The 20,445-nt window shown below is 43.8% G+C and overlaps 1 protein-coding gene across 2 annotated transcripts in view; it reads left to right on the top strand.

Annotated features, from left to right (window-relative positions):
- Positions 1 to 20,200, top strand: part of PLCL1 (phospholipase C like 1 (inactive)) — a 176,216-nt gene extending 156,016 nt beyond the window's left edge. For both annotated transcript variants that reach the window (XM_030277771.4, XM_072932407.1), the window contains exon 6: positions 18,444 to 20,200. In XM_030277771.4, the coding sequence (XP_030133631.3) occupies positions 18,444 to 18,626 (183 nt within the window). In that variant the 3' untranslated portion in view covers positions 18,627 to 20,200. The remainder of the gene's footprint in view (positions 1 to 18,443) is intronic.
- Positions 20,201 to 20,445: the final 245 nt, after the last annotated feature.

The raw sequence follows: 20,445 nt of genomic DNA, 5'->3' as shown, positions 1-20,445 counted from the left end.
AGTCAGTAATACTAAGAGGCATAACTTAAGCATACTAGACAGAAGAATCATGCTCTCACAGCAATATTACAGGAATGGCTATGATCCCAAATATAGTTTCACTTTAACTTCTATTTCTGTGCAGCACCAGCTCTGTGTCTTTATATTCCTCTCTGTATTTAATTGAGTGTCAGTAGAATGCAAAGGCAGCAAAAGAGGTTTTGTGTTAACCCCCTCACAGGGGCCATGGTATTAGGAAATCCTTACTTTCACCCTGCCAGGCATGCAGAGCTGCTCAGCTCAGCTGAGGCAATTGTTCTGGTGTGACCCTCCCTTGTCACAGAAGGTCATGATTCATTTTCATGAGATATTTCTTGTTTTTAAAGCAGGTGACTCTCCCTCTCCCAGAGCAGAGGTTTTTATGTGGTTGCGTGGGCTCGTGCTTATTTCTCCCCACATGCTGCTGCTTCTCCCGCCTGCCTGGCAAGGCCACCTCTGCTCTGGTTCCTGTGGCTGCTTTTGCACTGAGCTCCTCCTGCCTGCACTGGCAGAGAGGGGAGCACCAGAGCCTGGAAGGCAGAAGCTGAGAAGCCTCATTGGGGCAGTTCTGACCTTGAGCTGATGGGTCCTGAGAGCAGGGACATAATCCCTGCCCTCAGTGCCGCTGTGGAGCGCTGGGTGGTTTTCAGGTCAGGTGTGCTCACCTGTGGGTGATGTCCTGCAGAGCCAGGTCGGGTCTGCTCCTGGCCTTCTCGGCACAGGACAGAGCCAGCTGCCACCTCTCCTGGGGCTCTTCACCCGCTGTCTGCCTCTCCCATGGGATCTTGTACCAAGCATTTTGCAGTAACTGAGGCACTCTTAGCATCTGTCCACATGTGCAAACCACTGATTCAATGACTGCTATATGAGTTTTTGAGAATGTTTGAGGGGAGAAAAGTTGTAGCCTGCATGAAAAACTACTCTCCTTGCTGAGGAAAAACTGTCACAGACTGCCAGGAGGTGTTCACTTGAGCAAAGAATTTGGGATCTGCCTGAGTCCCAAAAGCCTGGCAAGTAAGTCAAACAAAGTTTGAGTATGTTGACTGTGATTCAGATTTACTGCTCACATGTGGACATGCTTTGACAGCCTGCAAGCAGATTTTTCTGGGCTGTTTGTGCTTTGGTGGGTCAGCACATACAAAGTCTAGAAACAGTACGAAGAGGTACTTCTATGTTGATGATAAATATCTGGATAGTTAATATGCCAACATGCTGGCTTATTTAAAGATAAAACATGGGAAAAGAAGGTAAAAGTGGTATTTACTGTTTTGGTCTTCTGCTGAAGGGCAAAAGACTCAAATGTTTGATTCTAGTCTTCTCTGAAATGCACATGTGTTTTTAAATCTTTCTTTGCTCCCCATGATAAGATTTTGCCCCTGCTGTCTTAAGTCTGTCTCTTCTGTCTGACTAGGACTCCAACTATTAGTGCATGACACAAGACATCAAGTGGCTACATTTTCAGGGCTTGTTTCAGCTCTCATCCATGAGTGTATCTGTTAATTATCCATTTAAATGAATGCTGATTAGATATATTGAGAAGTCTGTTGAATGCAGAAGGCATACAATTATTAAATTGCTAGTGCAGTTCTCTCTTTGGAGGAGGCATCCACAATTTTATGATGTGGTTGTGATCAATGTTAGCTCTAGTGAATGTGATTTTAGCTACCAGAATTGTGCAGAAATAGCACTTTTGCAGGATGATGTCCTTCAGTTGCCTGGGAGGCCTGCAGCATCCCAGACCCTCACTTGGGTGGCAGAGTCCCAAATGCACACTTTAAGGCTACTTGCACAGATAAAAGCAAGATTTCTGACAGATCTATGTACAGACTACTTGCCCTCACCTAATGAGGCGAATTTATCATCACTATCATCAAGGTATCAGTTTTCTTTTTGAAGAAAAACTACTTATCAGATAGTGATATTCTAAAGCACCTTAAAAACAGAGTTTCTGATGATATTTGGAAGAACTAGATTCATTCCCAGACTTAATTTAAGGATTATTATAGTGCAACATGGAAGTGTTTTTGAGTGGGTACTCTACAGTATTATAAAATCTTGAGACAGGCAGTTAGGCTTTTTTCCTTGGCATGCTGCAGAGCGGATAGCAGAGCAGCACAGCAGAATTGTAGGAACCTTATATGTAGTTAGGCACAATGTAACAATCTGTTCTGCTACATATTATTTAATTGCTGCTAAAGGATTTGCATGACAAATTATGCTATCTTAATTTCAAGTGAGAGCATGATGGATTCATGAGTCCACACAAAGCTGCTGTATTCTATGTTCATATATTGTATTCACTCTAAGTGTCAGTTAGGCTTTCCTCTCACCCCCCAAAATTCCTGATACTGTATCTCCTTCTTTTTCCCGGCATATCTTTGTGGACATAAGCAAATTGGTGCTCAATTTGTGAAATGTCAAAAACAGATGGAATTTAAGCCACAGTGTCTTAGAAACAAATTCTTGTGATTTGCTGTCATCTTCTGAGAGGATAGTCCAGCAAAAGCAGTAGGCAGGAGTGGTTTGCGTGGCTTGGAGTTTTCATGCTTGCCTTTAAATGCAGGGCTCACTGTGTTATTCCATATCAGCTCCCCTCATGTCTGCTCATACCCAGATCTAGAGAAATGCATTTTGAATGTGATTACCCCAAAGGCTCTTTTTGCAGAGAGACTAAATATCTTTCCTGCTTTTTAGTCCCCACATTGTTTGCATTTGGTTTGCTGATGCAGTTCAAACTTTTGAACTAAGAGCAGTGTTTCAAACTTTTAAACTTCTCCAGACTGTGTGCCCTGGCTACTTTTGAAGGATCTGCTGCCTTACGCCAAGATTATCTGAGCCAGTCAGTCTGTGATTGAGTGGCAGATTTTACAAAAGTGAGGAAATGCAGAGCTGTTCTAATGATTCACATAGTGAGTAGATCTGCTTGGTCTCTTACGCATGAACTGAAGGACAAAAAGGAGAAAATTAATAAAAAACAGCCGGCTTTCTGAGAGTGCTAGAGACAAGGTGAAGAGGGCCATCAAGGTCAACATCCATTTAGTCCTGTAAATACTAACCTGCTTACTTGGAAGCAGTTAATTTAAAAGTAGAAGGAAGAAGGGAGGAGGTAGATTTAGGTTTTTCTGTATTGAATCTGAGAAAGAGTCTGGAGGAGCCACATGGGAGCACAGCTTGTTCCCAGACCTTTGTGTACTCTGAATGCAGTGGTGAGTGCAGAGGAGGCTCCCAGCTTCAGGGCTGGTTCCAGGGCAAAGTCTGTGCTCCTGGCTCTCAGGACAGGCTCCAGGGCTCTTCTGTATGTGGAGGTGTTGTAAGATTTTTCTGGGATAGGAGATTTAGAGTCCTTTGAATGATCTTGAGTTACAAGATAAGGAGGTAAGTGTACGTGTTGTGCTTCACATGCCAAGCTGTTTTGATCAGTGTATTTTGTAAACCAAGGGAACCAAACCGTGTGATTATTAGGCAGGATAGGCAGATCTTTTCTTGTACCTAGCAGAGTGCTGTTCTCTACTGATTTGGTTGATAAAGACCTCCTCCATAAATGGTGAATGCACTGGTTTTTGTTTGTTTTGCCCAAGCCCAAAGGCAGGAACCAGAGCTCTTCAACAGTCTCTGTGGATTTTGTCAGTTGTATCTGGTGATGGAAACTTCTCAAGTTGCTTCAACACTGTGTATGAGAGTAAAAGGAGTGTAATCCCAGTCCATCAGGAATACTAGTTAATCAGCTGGAATATCCTGTTATTCTTGGCCCTCAGCCATGCTGCCAGAGCATTGCTCCGGGGAGGATGTAGTGAGCGGTCTCAACAAGTACAGCATGACCTCTCTAGGTACCTGGCTGTTCCCTGTGAGTTTTTGAAGCCCTAATGGTGTTTCTGACAAGGTCTCTGTTTTCTTGGCCAAGGAAAATTCCGAGACACAAGTTGGATTTAGAACAAGCTAAATATTTGTGTGTGTTTAAAATACATGGGAAGGCCACCCAGACAACCTTAAATCTTCAAGTACCAACTGCTGGCAATAGCAGGAACTAAGCAGAGAGCAAATATTACCAGAGTTCACAGCTGTTGATGATCCCCTTCATGGTCCTGTGAGTTTCTGTAGGGCGTGAAGTCCCAGGATAGCCTGACAAAAGGAAGAGACTTTGTCCCGTTACGCAGTTATTACTGGGGTTTTGTTGAATAATGTCACAGCAGGAGTGTTTAACTGGCTGGCAAGGAATGATTGTCCACACATTCAGATCAGGCAGAGTTTGTGTTTATCTGTCCAGGCATGGGGACCCACGTGGGCCTGCACTCACCTGCCTGCAGTGCTGGTGCTTGTGAGGAGCAGCACTGACTCCCCTGTGACACTCAGCCCCTGCAGAACCAAAGCCAATTAATAGTTTCTGTTCTTCCAGGGAGCACACAGAGTTTTCTCTCTTTTCTCCAGCCTTTACTACCTAGCACTGGAAAGGCCTTTGAGAAGCTGTGTAGTTCCTCCTGCAGTTGAATATTTATCTGCTGTGGATCTAAGCTCTGCTCAGATATTTGGCATGGAAGGTGCTTGGTATGAGGCTGTACTGTTTTCCATGGTGATACCCAGAACCTGGCAGACCCAGGGAGCCATCTGGCTGTTGGGGAAAGAGCTGATGGCCAGAGTCATCTGAGCAGAAATGTATGTTTCTGCCAATTTTCTCGCTTTACTCTTCTTCCTTCAGCACCAGGGCTCTACTACAAGTGTTTCACAATGGTGGGTTTAGGGACAAGACCTTCCTGCAGTTAGTGTGGACCCAAGTGTATGACAGCCCAAAAATGGAGGGTCACTGAAGTTCATCCAGAAAACAGGTACTGTGACATGTTCTCCTTTGATAGAAATTTTTTTTTTTTTAAATTGCAAAACAAAGTTCTGAAACTCAGGTTTAAATATTACTCCTTCAGATCCATTGGGATGAGTTTGTATGTGTGCAAACACACATGCATGTATGTATATGGGGGGTGAGACAGGCCATCAAATATATGTGCAAAACAACAGTAACTTTGACACAGAAGGAAGAGATTAGAAAAAACTAAAGGTGGTATGAAAAGCCTTGAGTAATACCTTTCTGAGTTCTTGAATTTGACCAAAATAAGCCAGAGATGGACCTCAAGCAATCTTGTGATATTTTTTATTTTGAGTGATGTGACAAATTGCCAAAAGCCATGGATCTGATGCCAAGCTGCTGGCTGTGCATGCCGGGTGAGATGCATTGTGTTATGGTGGGAGACAGAGCCAGGAGCATGTGGGGTCACCGCGCCTGGTACCCCTTGTGCCAGGGCCACCTCAGCAGCATGTGCTTTGAGCCCAGCCAAGGGTTGGCACGCTGAGATGCTGTGCATAGAAAACCACTTTTAGTGTCACTTGACAAATGGAGGCTTGTCAAGATGTTGGAAAGGCAAAATATATGCCCAGCTCTTTCTCTTGTGTAGGCTGGCAGCTCAATGAAGCCCTCTGCTTGGTTGTCTGTCCTAATTCCATTACCTCTCTGTGCCTCACTGTCATCTCATTCTTTACTGTTTCTGCTCCCCAGCCTCAAATCCCATTCCCTCTGCATTGCCCTGGTTGTATCATCTGAATCATGCCAGTGTCAGAACCTGTGACCCCCCACCCTTGATTTAGACTAAGCTTTGCATGGCTCCAACACTGTCCCTCACCAAGATACAGTTCCTGTGATTTACTCCTCTGTATTTTGTGCCACCTTTGCCCTGGGGTGGCTGTGTGGGACCTGGCACTTCTGTGCTTGTGCCTTTGGGACAGACCCATCACAGCCTGAGTCCCATCTGTGCTGCTCACGTCACTGTTCTCTACCAGCCTGGCAGGGATTTTGTCACCTGGGTGTGAAGGCCAGCTTCTCCTGACGGGGTGTGTCATCCGGTCCAAAGCCTCTGCAACTGGAAAAGTAATTAATAATGTTCAGGTGGAATACAAAGAGAGTTTGTTCTCTGAAAGCTGTTTGGGGCAGCAACAAGATTATCACATATGAAGAGGTTATTTGAAAAATCAGCAGTTAGGGTCACAAGTTTCTTGAAGGTATTCATCTTTTGAGGAGAAGTAGCTACTCCTGCACATACGTGCTTGGGCAGAACTGTGCTGGAAAGTTGGTACTATTGAGGGGAGGCAGTGGGAAGAGGAGGGGTGGCGGTGATTCCCCACGAAAGGAGGATTGCTTGGGTATAAAAACTGGGTCAGCATTTACTGACCACTCTCAGGAAGAGACAGTGCAGGCAGAAACTGCAGGTGGCATAGGAACTTAGGCAACTTCTGCCACCACCCCCTCCCTCCCCTGCAACAGTGATGTTTTTATCTGAGGTATGGATATCAAACACTGCTGTACTTGCAGTGGAGTTAATTAACACAACCTGGAAGACATGGAAATTTGAAATCTAGTTTGTGCCAATCTGACAACGTGACCTTGTTCATAGGAATTAAAAAGGCTGTAATGAAAGCAGGAGTTTCTGCAGAAATTCACACATTTCTTGTTTCTATCTGTCAATGGCTGTACTAACAAAGCACAAGAGACAAAGACCAGCTGCCTCTGTCAGGTGTTCTGGATTGCATCTGCCAGTCCTGCCCACATGACTCAGGTAGAGAGGCAGTGCTGTGGGACTGTGAGCTTTTGCTCTGGGCCCTTGGGTGACACTGGGTGAGTACCCAAGGCAGGACTACTGTCCTAGTGCCTGGCACTCACCGAGGGGCTTGGAGAGACCTTTCCAAGGCCCACACTACCTTGCCTGGAAGTTTATTCATGCTGCTGAAAGCCTCAGGGAGTGGAGGGCTCTGCTTCTAAGGTATCCATGGTGGTCTCCATGAGGGAGTCTCCATCCACAGCTACTTTCTGAATTTGCTGAGTATCAGGGAGAGACCAGGGCACTGATTTGTATGTGGCAAGAACATTAAAAGAGAATTGCTTATACATAGCTTTTTTCCAGCATCTGCTTATTGTTAAATCTGTGCTGTGCCATTCCCTGGGAGCTGTAACTGGTACTCACCTGAAATGGTTGTGTTTGAATGGTGTGTGATAAGAGGTTCAACATTTTCTAAAAATTACTCTTGTGGTATATTTAGAGCTCCTTACAGCTTCTGTTAGCAGATCACATACAGTTTCCCAGAGCTTAGAAATTATGACAAGCTGACTGCCCCTTTTGTTGTGCGAATTACGTGCCAGCATCTACAAAACCTGGTCCCTGTGGCAGAATGGGTATCTAATTTAGGATGGCTCCTCAGGGGAGCTCAGGAGGCGATGAAAACTGCTGGTTGCTGCATTGGAACTTCTTCCTCTGCAGTTGCTAAGATGGTGCTTGGGTTTTCCCTGGCACAGTCAGTGTCCTCAGTGAAATCCAGGTATATATTTCATAATGGAGCAATACCTGGCCCTTGTGCTTGGTTGAAGCTGGGGGCTGGCATGTCTTTGTGTGAAAGCCAAGTCCTCACCTTCTCCCTCCCAAGCATTGATAGAAATCTTCTCTCCACATGTCAGAATGTGCATTATATGATTGTTAGCCAGGACCTTTGACTTCTTCTGTACTGGTGTGAGTATGAGTCATAGGAGCTGAACTCTGAACCCAGCAGGGAGTGATTTGCTGGCATGACCTTCCCATTGCATTGTGCCAGTGTAGATTCCATTACTGCCTCCTGACATTGAAAAGTGTTCTTCCACACCACTACATATTCTGAGAGTTGTGGTTAAGGTAAAATGCTCTTTAACTCAATGGTGGTATTGATTCATTTTTGTTGTCTGGAGCCACTAGCAGTAGAAGGCTGTGAAGTAAAGACTTCTGTGTTTACATGTGTGATTATTGGAAATATGGGTCTGCAGGGATGGCTGGAACAGTGAAAAGCCACAAACTGCATTAAGTGAAAGTTGTGGGTGTTCAGGGAGACCAGGCATTTGCTCTGTAATTACTCTCCCCTAGATCATGGTAGACCCAATAAGCTCTAAATGCAGCAGGCATTTTAAAAAACTGGACAGGAGCTAGAGCAATGAGAGGCCCAAGTACTTGTGGGTGGAAGTAAGATTTTACTGTAGGAACAACAGATTGGGAAACTGCAAATTCAAGTGTCAGGTGATGAAACCTGTGCGAGATAAAGGACACTTTCTTATGGGTCATTTCCCCATGTACAGGTGGGATCCATTTGAGGAGAAAAGCGGAGATAAAACCAGTAATTCATGTGCTGAGGCAGCTGCTATTTATTTTTAGATCACAAAAAGAAAAAGATGGCATTTCTGATGTCAGAAAGGCGATTGCATGAGAGCAGTCAGGCTTAGAGGAGTAAGTTAAAAATGCATATTTAGTAGCTCTTTTCTCCAGTACCCTCTGCATTACAGATAAGACATAGGTCTGGTATTGGCAGGAGGAGCCTGACTGATAGGCTGTGATTGCTCTGAAGAGTAATAATAGAGGTGATAATTGCAGTTAAGTTCTCACTCTGTTCCCTGCCTTCCCACTCCATTGGTGGTGACTTAGGGATGCTGGTGTATGTAGCGGTGGGGAGGAGCTGAGCCCCATGAAGGCACAGAAAAGCAAAAAAGTGCTTTTTTTACTTTTTCAGGCATTGCTGGTGGTGGTAGTTGAACAACCTGAGGAGGACAGTTTCCTTCGGAGGGTAGCTCAGTGGTCTGATGCTGGATAATCTAAACTCATATTTTCCAACCCTCCCCAGTAACCGTGGAGGTATTATAACAGCCATCTGTAGTAATGGCTTAAAAATTGAGATCAGTTTGGCTGGAAAGCCTCATATGTTCTGTGGCATAGTATTGTAATGGATTGTAAATTATGCTTGTTCAGTTTCCCTCATTGACATATTGGGGCAATTAATTTGTAAATGAATACTACCCCTATTCTGCACCACTAATTTTTTGCGCTTGGCTCACTTGGTTTGCTGTGTTTCAATTCTCCTCCTTCTAAAAACCAGAAACAGAGATTTCTCACTTCCACCCAAGCCTGTTTGCAACTCCTGCTGATTTCTCCTCCCCTATCAGTTGCTTCCTTTCAGTAGCTCTCTGCCTGCTGGGTCAGTCAGTGTTCTGCTTTCAAAAATAACCCTATCCACTCCTGTTTGTACTTGATTTCACATCTGCACTGGGAGGGCAGGGCTGGGATTCTCCCAGGGGAAACAAGCCCTGTTAGCGTGCAAGACCCACAGGAATCTCTTTAACCACTGGCTGGCAGAACATGAGCAGAGAAGGTGGCTCAGCTCACTGTCCAGTCTCACCAGCAAACCTGCCTTTGACTGCCGGGCACCTGAATGACGGGGCTGATCCCTGGACAGGGGTGTGAAGTGAGTCAGAGCATTTGCTCAGGGATCCTATAAAAACCTGTTTCCTTCTAGTACTTAGTGGTTTGTGCTGTTTTTTTTCTTTTTGCACTTAAACTTTCATGTGATTTGGAGGCTTTGGTCTCAGCTTAAAGCTTTCTGCATCAACATAAAGTTATCTGTGGCCTGTGCTGCTTGTGAAGTGATTAGACACTGGCTGCCCATAGCTCCTAGCATGAAGGGAGGAGAGGGGTGCCTTCTCCCATCTGGGGGAGTAGGAATAGGGAGCTTGGATGGCTTCTGCAGATTCCCATGGCCCAGTCAGCTGGTGGTGTTGGCCAGCAGCCACTGCCCCAACAGCATTTGCAAACCACATAGTTGGTAAGGCACTAGGGCTTGTGGCAGGCAGAAAGGAGCAGAGCCTTAGGAGCTGCATGTGGGAGCAATGCTGAAGGTGCTCTGTCCACAAACAGTCTGCTCTGACTGGCACAATTTGATTTCTTTCATTTTGATTAGATAATTTCAGTTAGCATTAAGCACAGCTGTAGGTATTTTTTAAGCTGGTATCTCCAGCAATTCAAAGGATAGCAGTGACTGTTTGCTTGACATTGCTGCAACACTCCCTCCCTCAAAAAAACCCCAAACCAGCACAGGTGCATGTTGTTTTCAGTCAAAACACAATCAGCTCAGAGTTGGCCACTAAACCCTTTCCAGCCTCTGATGAACTTAAAGGACATTTTGCTGGCTACACTGCGATGAAGGACATGATTTTGTTGTTGACTGTGTGCTTGCAGCCTGTGCATCTGAGAGACTCAGCACAGAGCAAGGGGTTCCAGCCAAATGTTTTGCTTGGGGGTTGTCTTTCACAGGTCTTTCATTAGCTGCAAAACATCTCTTTTCCTGCAGCTGGTCCTTTTACTCAGAAAAAATCAAATGCAAAAAGAAAAAAATTGTGCACTTTCTGTCTCATCTTTATTCCCTTTGTTTTGTTTCTCTGGGACTATCTGGACCTTACTGGAGTTGCCAGTTAGTGCTGGTACTGGTACCTGTGAGAAATTGAGTTTTGTGGTGAAAGGAGGACTAATAAATAAATGCCTGGACATAGAGCTTCAGTTTTCATTTAATGTCTGTGTTTCAAAAATAAACAGTGCCCAAATTGCTTCAGAGATGTGGGATTTTCTTAGTATTAGTTGTGTACTCTTGGGCTTCCAGCCAACCCTGTTATTTTAAACTTATCACCAGAAAAAAAGGCAGGTTCCTAGCATGGAGGGGTTGACAGCAAGAGTCTGTACATTTGTGTCTGTGCTTGCAAACTGCCTGACATAGCGCCTGAGAGACACACAGGCAGCTGAACTGCTCAGCACATGGCTAACATCAAATTAATGGCATTATTTCTGAAAGCAAATTCCTGCTGCAGCACAGTTACAGTCAGTGTTCACATTCATTGCTTTTGACAGCCTGATATAATTTAATTTAAATCCCCATGTGAGACAGAAGCATAGGCATTTATTTCAAAAATAAAAACAAAAGCCCACTTTTTTTAAATACATAAAATGCCTGCTCGAAGGAATAAATTAGCAGCCATATAGTGCAATTGATTTGCAAGAGCCCCTGGATTTCAGTGAAGAGTTCTTTTTAAAGATGAATAGGGAAGACTGTAGCATAAGTGCTTTTGCCACTTAGGTGTTCAGACAAATGCTTGGTGTTAATTCCTTGTCAGGCTTTGATAGGGGGTTGGGGTGGGCACTCAATTGAGTCTGAGAGCAAGCTGGCCATCTATGTCCTTCGCCATTGTCTTGTTAGGCAAATCCTGTAAGAGAATGACAAATATACACCCTCTTTCCTAAGTTGCCATGGCTGCACAAATCAATGATATCCTCATTCTGGCAAGGCCAGCAGCCAGAATCAGTAGGTTTTCTAAGTATTTGCTTCTTTAGTAATTGCCTGACTGTTCTCATTATGGTTCTCCTTGTTTGTTCAGTTCCACCTCCCAGGCCGCTCTGGGGGTTGTGTTTGGCTGTGTCACGTTATTTGGGAATATGAAAGTGGTGGACTGGCAGTTTTGTAATAACTGGGGAGCCTTGCCCAGTGTGGTGGAGTAGGGGCTGTCTCTTGGTATCCAGCACAACCATTTAGATCTTAATTGCAACTGGAAAAGAAGGCAAGAAATGCTATGGGTGCTTTCCAAGGGAGTGCCATTCCATCAGAGACAGATGGTGTTCCCTCTTCCCAACCATTTATATCATGCCATGTGCTTTGGGTTGACTGCTTGGCTGTGCAATGAACTGTCACCAGCCTCCTAGAAAACTAGCCAGGCTCTCGTAGAACAGCTCTGTAAACCCCTTCAGGTCATCCTCTCCAGTGCAGACCATTGGGGTGAGATGTAAATAGCAAATGAAATCAGTGTAAAAATTTTGGGGTTTGCATGGAATGACCTAATACTGGACAACTGTAAGATTAGTCTAGTTTGGGAATTTAAATAAAAGTAATTAAAATCAGATGGAGCTGGTTTTCAGGTAATGTGAATATTGTTAGCACATCACATTTACATGGTTAACAATCAGGCCCCATCCCTGGGTCAACTACCACCTGCAGTCACATATCCACTGAGTGTGTACAGCCCTTGGTGTGTAATGGCATCCAAGCCAGAAGTGAGGTGAACGTTTGGTCTGTGTTACAAGTTAGTGCCATTGTGATTTCTGCTTCCTTTGCTCATTATTTATTTATTTATTCATTCTATTGTAATGGGTTTGTTAATTTTTATTAACTTCCTCTGTGTCCCTTTGCTGTGGTGTCTGAACACCTAGAGAGACTGTGTCTCCAGGAAGACCAGGCTGATCCACTGGATCTGCTGGGTGCTTAGGGCAAGCCATGACTGAATGGTCTCTGTGCAAGTGCCATAATCCAGATTCCCACACACAACTACTGAGAGGCCTTTCTGCTTTTATATGGGACCAGATTGTTTCCGAGTTACCTTATGAATTTTCCCAGCCACCTGGAGTAATGCTGAGTTTGTCCTCTCTCCATTACAACTGGCTGCACTCAAAAAGAGACTGTGCTTTGTAAATGGTACTTGCAGAAATAGTTGCTCCTTAGCTCTTGTCCCAGCAGTTGTCCTTAGGTTAGGTGCTTGCTGGCAGGAGGTGGCTGAGATGTGTCACCTTAGGGCTGAGTGTCGTGGCAAGACAGTGAGTACCCTCACAGCCTTGAGTGCTTCTTGCAGGCATGGTTTTGGTTTTGAGACTTGTGCAAAGATCAGGTGTGAATGGGATTTTTTTCCCTATGTAAGGAGTAAGGCAGTTGGGACATACAGAGCAGTCAGGGCTGGTTTTGTGCTTCCTGGTGTTCTCCTGGGAAAAGGAGCTTAGGTTTCTACCCACTCAGCTCCCTGTGCAATGATAGGCAGGAAAGCCTGGAGCTGATTCATGAAGTAAATGGAGAAAAGATGACATGAGGAATAATTTGGGTTAGATACAGAATTAGTAGGAGATTGTTCCTGTTAACTATCCATCTCCTCCTCTTTGTCATCATCCTCAGCCTTGTTCTCCTAGGTGTCCCAGCTGCTGGCTGCAGTGCCTTGAGCAGATCAGCCCTAGAGCTCTGACCTTGGTGCTTGGCACAACCTTAGATAATTTAATTTGGTTTTTATTGTGTAACCTTGTGTCAAAACTGCACACAATAATCTATTCCACAGTAGTTACGCTTTGCTGCTCTTGCTTACAGAGATTTAGCACTTTATATATAATGGGGACTGCATTTCCCTAGGTGAATGTTTTCTTTTCCATACATCTCAGATCTGTTCTCTGTGTGGTATAATTGATTCCCAGTTGTTTCCTTCTTGCAAATTTTTGCTAGACCCTACTTTTGGAAATGGGAAGAAATGGGCTGTCAGTAACATGCTGTTAATACCAAAATGAAATGCTCAGTTTGATGTCTGAAATCACCAGCACATCCTGCAAAATGTGATGACTCAGGCCCCAGCAAGCGCTTGGTCTGATCACCTGATTTACTCAGTGTCAAACTCGTTGCTAGTTTTAGCCAGGTAGAAACAAGCTCTTGCATTTGGTTTACAATTGGTAAGTGAGAAGCTGTGCCCAAAACCCAGACCTAAGATGATACACCAGTAGCACAAGGAATGCTGTTTAAGTGACGTCTTTTATATTTGTGGCCTTTTTATTTTCCTGTTAGGAAGTGAATTTCTGCTGTGCAAGGGTTTAAAGATAAATTGGCAAGTAACACTTGCCAAGACCTTGCTTTTTCTCTGGTGTAACTCATTTTTCTAATCCTTTATTTTTCAGTGTGTGAGAAGCGATTATAGCATTGTGTCTAATCTTTGTGTACAGTAATTTTTCATGCCAACATGTGCATTATGATCTTTGTCACAGACAATAAAGCAAAGCTGTTGACAAACTATCTGCAGTAATAATGAAAAGGCTGGGTTTTTACAGTCTGCATTGATTCAGCAACACTATGTTTTTGGAGTAGTCTGTTCTGAAATATGAATGTATCATAATCAAATTCAAATCAATTGTTCCCACATTTAGCTTTGAAGGATGCATGGAAAAATATCTGCTTTTTGTAATAAGTTTAACGTAACAGTCTAATATTTTCATTAATGATTTCCTAGCCAAGATTACATTTTCAAAGCCATATGCAATCATTTAATTGTGTGCCTCCTTATTAATATTAAACACAATTAGTCCCACTATGACACTTTGAAAATGCACCCCTTGCAGTAAATGCTGCCTCCGCACAGAGTATCCCAATGTGAGAGCAGCTCTCCAGCATTTGGAGTCCCTTGGCACAGATTGTCAGTGCTGTTTCTGTGCCTGTGTTTCCTCTGAAATGTGGAGTGGCACAGTGCTTGCGGCTGTTTTATTTGACTGTGTCTGGCTTTTTCAGCCACCCGCTGGCATCCACTGGCATCCTCTGGAGATTTTACTTCATGATTAAATAGTAATGAAAGAGCTTGACTCATTGAGAATAGGTTAAAAAATAACAGTAATATCATGAGCATAATGTGGGATGGGTGTTAAAACCTTTGTTATTTGTTTGTATTTACTCAGCTCTTGAGGATTGGAGAGAAAAGCTCCCATAATGTGCTGTCAGAGAATGTGTCTGCTCAGGAGATAAGCAACTGTCTGCTTTTGCAAGCAGCAGATTAGAAAATGGCTTTCACTGCTGCTGCTTCAGCCTCCCTGGAAACACAGCCAGTTTGGAATGCCAGGAAAGCCCCATTGCTCAGTGTAGGACTTTCTGCTTCACCAGGAGTAGTGCAAGGTGCTCATGTGGGGCACTTTCAGTGTAGTTCACTCCTGCATGGGCCCACTCTTGGCCTTCAGGGTCCTCCTGCAGCCCCTGGTGCGGATGTGGGTCCTGCCAGTGCCATAACCATGGTCCCCACAACCTGGCCTATGTGTTGCAGGTTGTTTCCTAGAAAGCATAGAAACACTAATTATTAGTGTGCATGCCCATATATTTATATTTTCATATAAATATACATGCAATGTATATAGACGAAATAATATTGTGAAGTTGAACACAAAATGGTGCCAGTGACCAAACCCAGCTTTTATTTCCTCAGCCCCAGAGTGGGTTGCTGTTGGATATAGAGCTGTCATCTTGACTCGGAAACTTTGGTATTTGATTTGGAAAAAAACAACTGAACCTACAACTCCATGGAATTTGTCCCATCTGTAGCTACTGCCAGTGTCTGTCTAGAGCTACCTGTGCTTCTTAAAGCCTTTCATGGCTTCTCACAGGAACGGAACAATATTTAAAACCATGTCAGATTAAGGGTTTTCTAAGCAATAATAACCTGCCACAAAAAAGGCTTATAATCTTGCAGTTGCTTGACAAGCTGCATTATTTGTCCTGTAATGTTAATTTGTGCTGAGGCTCTGCAGTTAGGTGTAGTTAGGTGTATGAAACCTGACTTTTAATGTTCCCTAAGGCTAAATGAAAATGGCCCCTTGATCAGTTTTTGTTAGAACACTTGATTAGTCTCTTCTGGCTTAAGTCACTGTCCTGCCAAATGCTGAGTTTAAACTTTCTCATGAGTTTTTATTTTCAGAAAGGCTGATGATACCAGTAGCAGAAGGGAGATAGATGGATACATGCTGAAGTGGACTGTCATGGTCTCTCCTTGTCTGAGAGATGCTTTGTTTGTAAGGGTGAGCAGGATGGTTCTATGCACAGAAATGCTCACAATGACTGGTCTGTGAAGGTTGTTTCAATGCAATCATGCTTGTGAAGTTTACTCTAGCTTCTCTCCAGTATTTAATTTGTTAAGGTGTTGACACAATTTTGCTGACATTCTTCTTAAGTGGATTATGCTCACAGCCAGTTTTCAAAGCAAACAGATGGTTCTTCAAATGGAGCATTGCACACAGATTTTTTTTAATGGTGTCTCTAGAATTATGACAGCTCTGTCAGAGAGGGCTAGTTTGTCATTAATTTTCTCACGACAGATGATTCAAAATAATTTTTGCTTCTTCCTCTTGCTCAAATGAACCAGCTGTTTAAAAATAAAAGTCACAAGGAGACTAAGACATAAATCAATTGGTCTGTTCATGAATGGAATTGCACTATTTTGATAAGTCCACTTCTGTTTTTAGATCATTGTAAAGTAAGAATGTCTTCAAAATATTGGAAGTATGCTCAGGAAGCGTGTGTTTCTTGTTGGAACCCGAAGACATGTTGTGCATTGCTTCAGAGAAAATCTGTAATCTGAACTGCCTGTTTACTCAAATGTGAAATCAGAATATGTATAAGGGAGAGCGGGTGGCTTGGCAGTTTCATGTGGGGTATGAAGTCCCTTGGCTTCTGCAGACTTCAGGTGTGAGTCTTGGCAGGGCAGACTCGGGCTGTTGTCCCCCAAATGGTGTATTTAATCCCAAATAGCGTCCGTCCATGTGTGTCTCAGTCCCTGGACAAACACACAGTTTGTGGGCCACCCTGAGAAACATTTCCAAGCTTTACCCTCACCCTGGAGAAGGGTTGCTTCTTGCACTGAGGGGATTCTTCTGTTCTTGGACAAGCACACACAGTGCCAGGTTTTGGCTTGGAGAAGTTAAGGTTGCAAAGCATGGTCACACTGATTTTTCCCTGTTTGATGGTGAAGTCTTTAGTGTCTTTGGTCCTTTGTGCATGAGAAGTAGCAGCCAGGGGTATTTAATCCTAAACCCAAACTATTTAAAACTGCTTTTGTGCAGTTTGAAGAGATGGAAGATGTATTGAGGAGAAACCTTGAGACTCTCTCTGATAACATTATCATGTAGTTAATGATACATACTTTGTTTATTTGGTGGTGTTGTCTCTGTCACTACAGCACCAGCAATATTCCTCTGCCATTTGCAGACAGGGAGGGACGCCAAGGTGGGCCGGGTGCTCCAGGAAGCTCTGGAGCTCTTGAATTCCTGCCTACTGTCTTTAACCATAAGCAAAACCTCTGACATAAAAGTAAGTTCAGAGCTATGAAAAATATCTGCTGCATAATTTATTCTTGTTTTGTTTTTCCACACTGTGCCTGCTGACTGGATCCCAAGCTCTTTGTCTGTTATTCCCTGAACTGTCATGCTGCTGAGACACAAATCCCTTCAAAAGAGCTTCATAGCAAATAGCACAGAGCTGCTCACGCAGTCCCAGTGCTTTTTGTTATTCTCACACTGAGTTGTATTCCCAGCATCTGGATGGTGATTTGCATCGTTCAGCAGGGACAAATTTGTGACACCAGGAGGTGAGGCAATCATGTTCTCAGGCACAGGCTGTCGTCCCTGGATGACGTGTGTCCCACGTGGTGTTTACCAGTGCTGCAGCCTTGCAAGCCACCATTGTTTCTTGGTTGTGAACATTGTGTACAGGGGTTCAGACCCTGTGAGTCCTGTGCCAGGCACTAGCAAAAAGGAAACTCTGGTCATTGGTGTAGGATAAATCCTTCCTCTTAGCTGTGGGGAAAGGGAGAGCAGAGATGCTTCTACTGCTGGGAAGTGTCACAGTGTGACTCACCCAACACATCTGATTTGTTTGGAGAGCCCAAGGAGGGGTAAGTGATCAGTCACCCCTCCAGTGAGCCCAAGGTCCTGCTGTAGTGTCTCTTGCATCCTGTGAGGCCCATCAAAGTACCTGTGATTTGTAGGTGATCAGGCTGGGTGGCAGGGATCTGAATATGACATTTCAGTCAGTGGAGGTATTCCTTATGAGTGTAACCAGCTGCAGCATGTGCTATACTTCAAGCTGTACTTGGGGTGACATTAGGAGAAGAGGAGATCAAGTTCTTACTGATACTGAGTTTTAATAACCAGATGCATCTCCTGGCTTTTATTTATTTGTATCCTGTAGCTCCAGAATCTTATAGCTTCACAGCACTTGAGATAGCAATATTGCATAAATATTCATTTTGGCTTTTCTGAATCCAAACTCCTTAATACAAATTTCATGTAACACATTTTTCCTGATTGTTACAAATCGGATTGATATCCTGTTAGTCACCTCAGATTTACATGCTCTGAGAGGATACATAAGCAGCGTGTTCATGAAGTCTCATTCCCATTTGTCTTCTGGAAGGTCCCAAACAAAATGGTTCAGAAGGGTTTACTGGAGTGCTATGGGATGATGTGTTTCATATGGGCACAACTTGGCCTGCTCTGCTCAAGGAGAGCCCAAGGCTGGGTATCAAATCCAGGTGGAAGGAGGGGTGGGTTATCAGGCTCTCTCAGCTCCTAAGGGACCCCTGGCTGGGAACATGCAGCCATTGCCATGGGGGATCTGATGCCAGGGAGCAGGGAGGAAGCTTGGGGAGAGAGGTGCCATGTGCCAACACTGGCAGCCCTGGCCCTGGCAGGACCTTGCTGTTGACTATGGAAGAGGAAATGCCTTCTCCTGCAGGCTTCTTCTGCTCAGGCCAAAATTACCTCCCAATGCTGGTAAGGAAGTGGAAGGAGTCTGGTGCCTGTCCCACCATGTCCAGTGTTGGCTGCTGCCTTCCTCACTGTGCCAGCACCAAGCTGAAGGAGGGGCTTCAGTTCCATTTCCAGGGGGCAGAGATGATTTGAGACGGGACCTGGGACCTGTAGGAACACAGCAGCAGTATTGCTGCTTTTGGTCCTGAGTGATGTGTGCAATCCCTGACTCTCTCCTGCATGTCTGTGCATCCCCAGGGCCAAGGAGATCTCCTGAAGAACGCCAAGAACGAAGCCCTGGAGAACATGAAGCAGATCCAGCTGGCGTGCCTGTCGTGCGGACTGAGCAAAACTGGGAGTGGGCAGGCAGATGCCAAGGCAAAACGGTGCCTGGAGGCAATACAGGAGAAGGATACTGGAGATGAGAATGGGAGACTGTGAGGAGAGGCAGAGTTGTCACATTTGTCACAGATTTCAATAAGTCTAAACTATTTTTTTAAAGCGTTTAAAAATTCACACAGGAGTGCCCTCTACAGGGTGTGATAGTATTAAAATCCTCACAATGTCAGTATTTTAATGCAGTTAATTTATCCAAGTTAAACTCTGGTAGTGAGATTTCTAATGAAACCAAGCTGTCTGTATGCAAGTGCGTGTGTGTGTGCGCACATGCAAATCCTGTAGACACCCTTTCATGCGTTACATTAGCCATTTGCTAATTTATTCCTTTGTCATCTTTGAATAGGCCTGTTCAGTCTGAAGATCAAAACAAATTGAGAGCACTTATATCAGTTTTGGGCTTTACTTTACTCTCCAGCTGTTATCATTTTACTTATAGGTTATATCACTGTTATGCTTTTTAAACACACAGACAAAACACAACAAATTTCACTGACAGCTGTTTTTGTGAGGACATAAGTAGTGGTTTGCTGCAGACCCTGAAGGTGATTTTTAGTGAACAGTTACAGCCAAGTAAACAGGATATGAAATGCTAAGAGTTGCTAGATAGATTATCAGTAGATTTGAGGTGTATTTTTCGCTGAATTTAGCAAACTGCTGTTCAGGGTACACCCAGACAGCACATACTAATGTAAGAACTAGCTAACTTAATTTATTCCAGCAAAACATTGCTACCTTGTAGATCTGCAAGACAGCTACAGTCTTTGCTGATAGACATTAACTTGAGTAGTAATGACCATAGCTAGCCAGCCCTGTAATTACGGGGAGAGCTGTGAATACCCTTTGGTGGCCATGAACGCTGAAGGTGACCTTCAGGCTGTTCTGAAACAGCCAGAGATGCCAGTATTAAAAGGAAGGTTTTCCAGATTTCACAAAATGTGAGCTTAAGTGCAAGATGTGTGAGAGGTCAGGCCTTGCTTGCCACCTTCTTCATGGATTTTGGAGTTAGCTGGATGAAGCAAGCAAGCTCTGGCCTAATGTTTTTGTGGTTAAAATCATTCTGTTCTAGAGATTTAAAAGCAGGGCTGAAGAACTGCTACAGGTGTAGTGTAGAGAAATAGCTTGGGGAAAACCAGGTTGCCAGCATTTTTGTGCAGCTGCTACAAATATCCTAACACATGTCATGTGTTTGGGGAAGTTCTGAGAATTGGCTGCCTATTTGTGCTGCTGTAGAAAGGAGACAGAGAATGTCCTGAAGCAATGCATCCTCGTTCCTCCCAATGTCCAGTCCACCTGTGCTCACAACATTCATTTCAATTGTTTAAGTACTGTGCTTGAGTGGAATATTTGTGTTATCTTTAACAGGACTAAGTGTTTTATGGTTATAAAAAGACTATATTTATTTAAAGCATTGCTTTTATTTTTAAAAGCTACTTTTTAAATTAATTTGATTAACAAATATGCTAATTTTCTGAATTTAACAAAAAAGTAATTGCTGAAAGTTTGATCATTGGAAACTCTTATATAGCTATTGTGTTAAGTTATTTTTGACTTCTTAATAACACTATTATGTTCATGTTGCACATTACTGAGAGAGTAAAGCTATGAAACAACTTTGACCCATGATTTTGCAGTGATTTTACTTGATCCTGGATAAAGGTGGCTTAGAGTGGGTAAGTTGCTTGAGAGAAGGTCCTGCTCTAACAGCAGCTGTGTTATTGCAAAGGTTATAACTCAAGTGCCTTAAATACCATGTCAATATAATTTGCCATACTTGTTCAGATCCAGCCTTAAATGCTATGTTTATCTGTCCATTAGATTATGAATGTGTGTTCAGACTTCACTGAGCTCTGGAGAAGTGTAT

This window comes from Taeniopygia guttata, chromosome 7 (genome assembly GCF_048771995.1).
Source record: "Taeniopygia guttata chromosome 7, bTaeGut7.mat, whole genome shotgun sequence".
NCBI classification, from domain to species: Eukaryota; Metazoa; Chordata; class Aves; order Passeriformes; family Estrildidae; genus Taeniopygia; species Taeniopygia guttata.
This window is presented reverse-complemented; position numbering and strand designations above follow the sequence as displayed.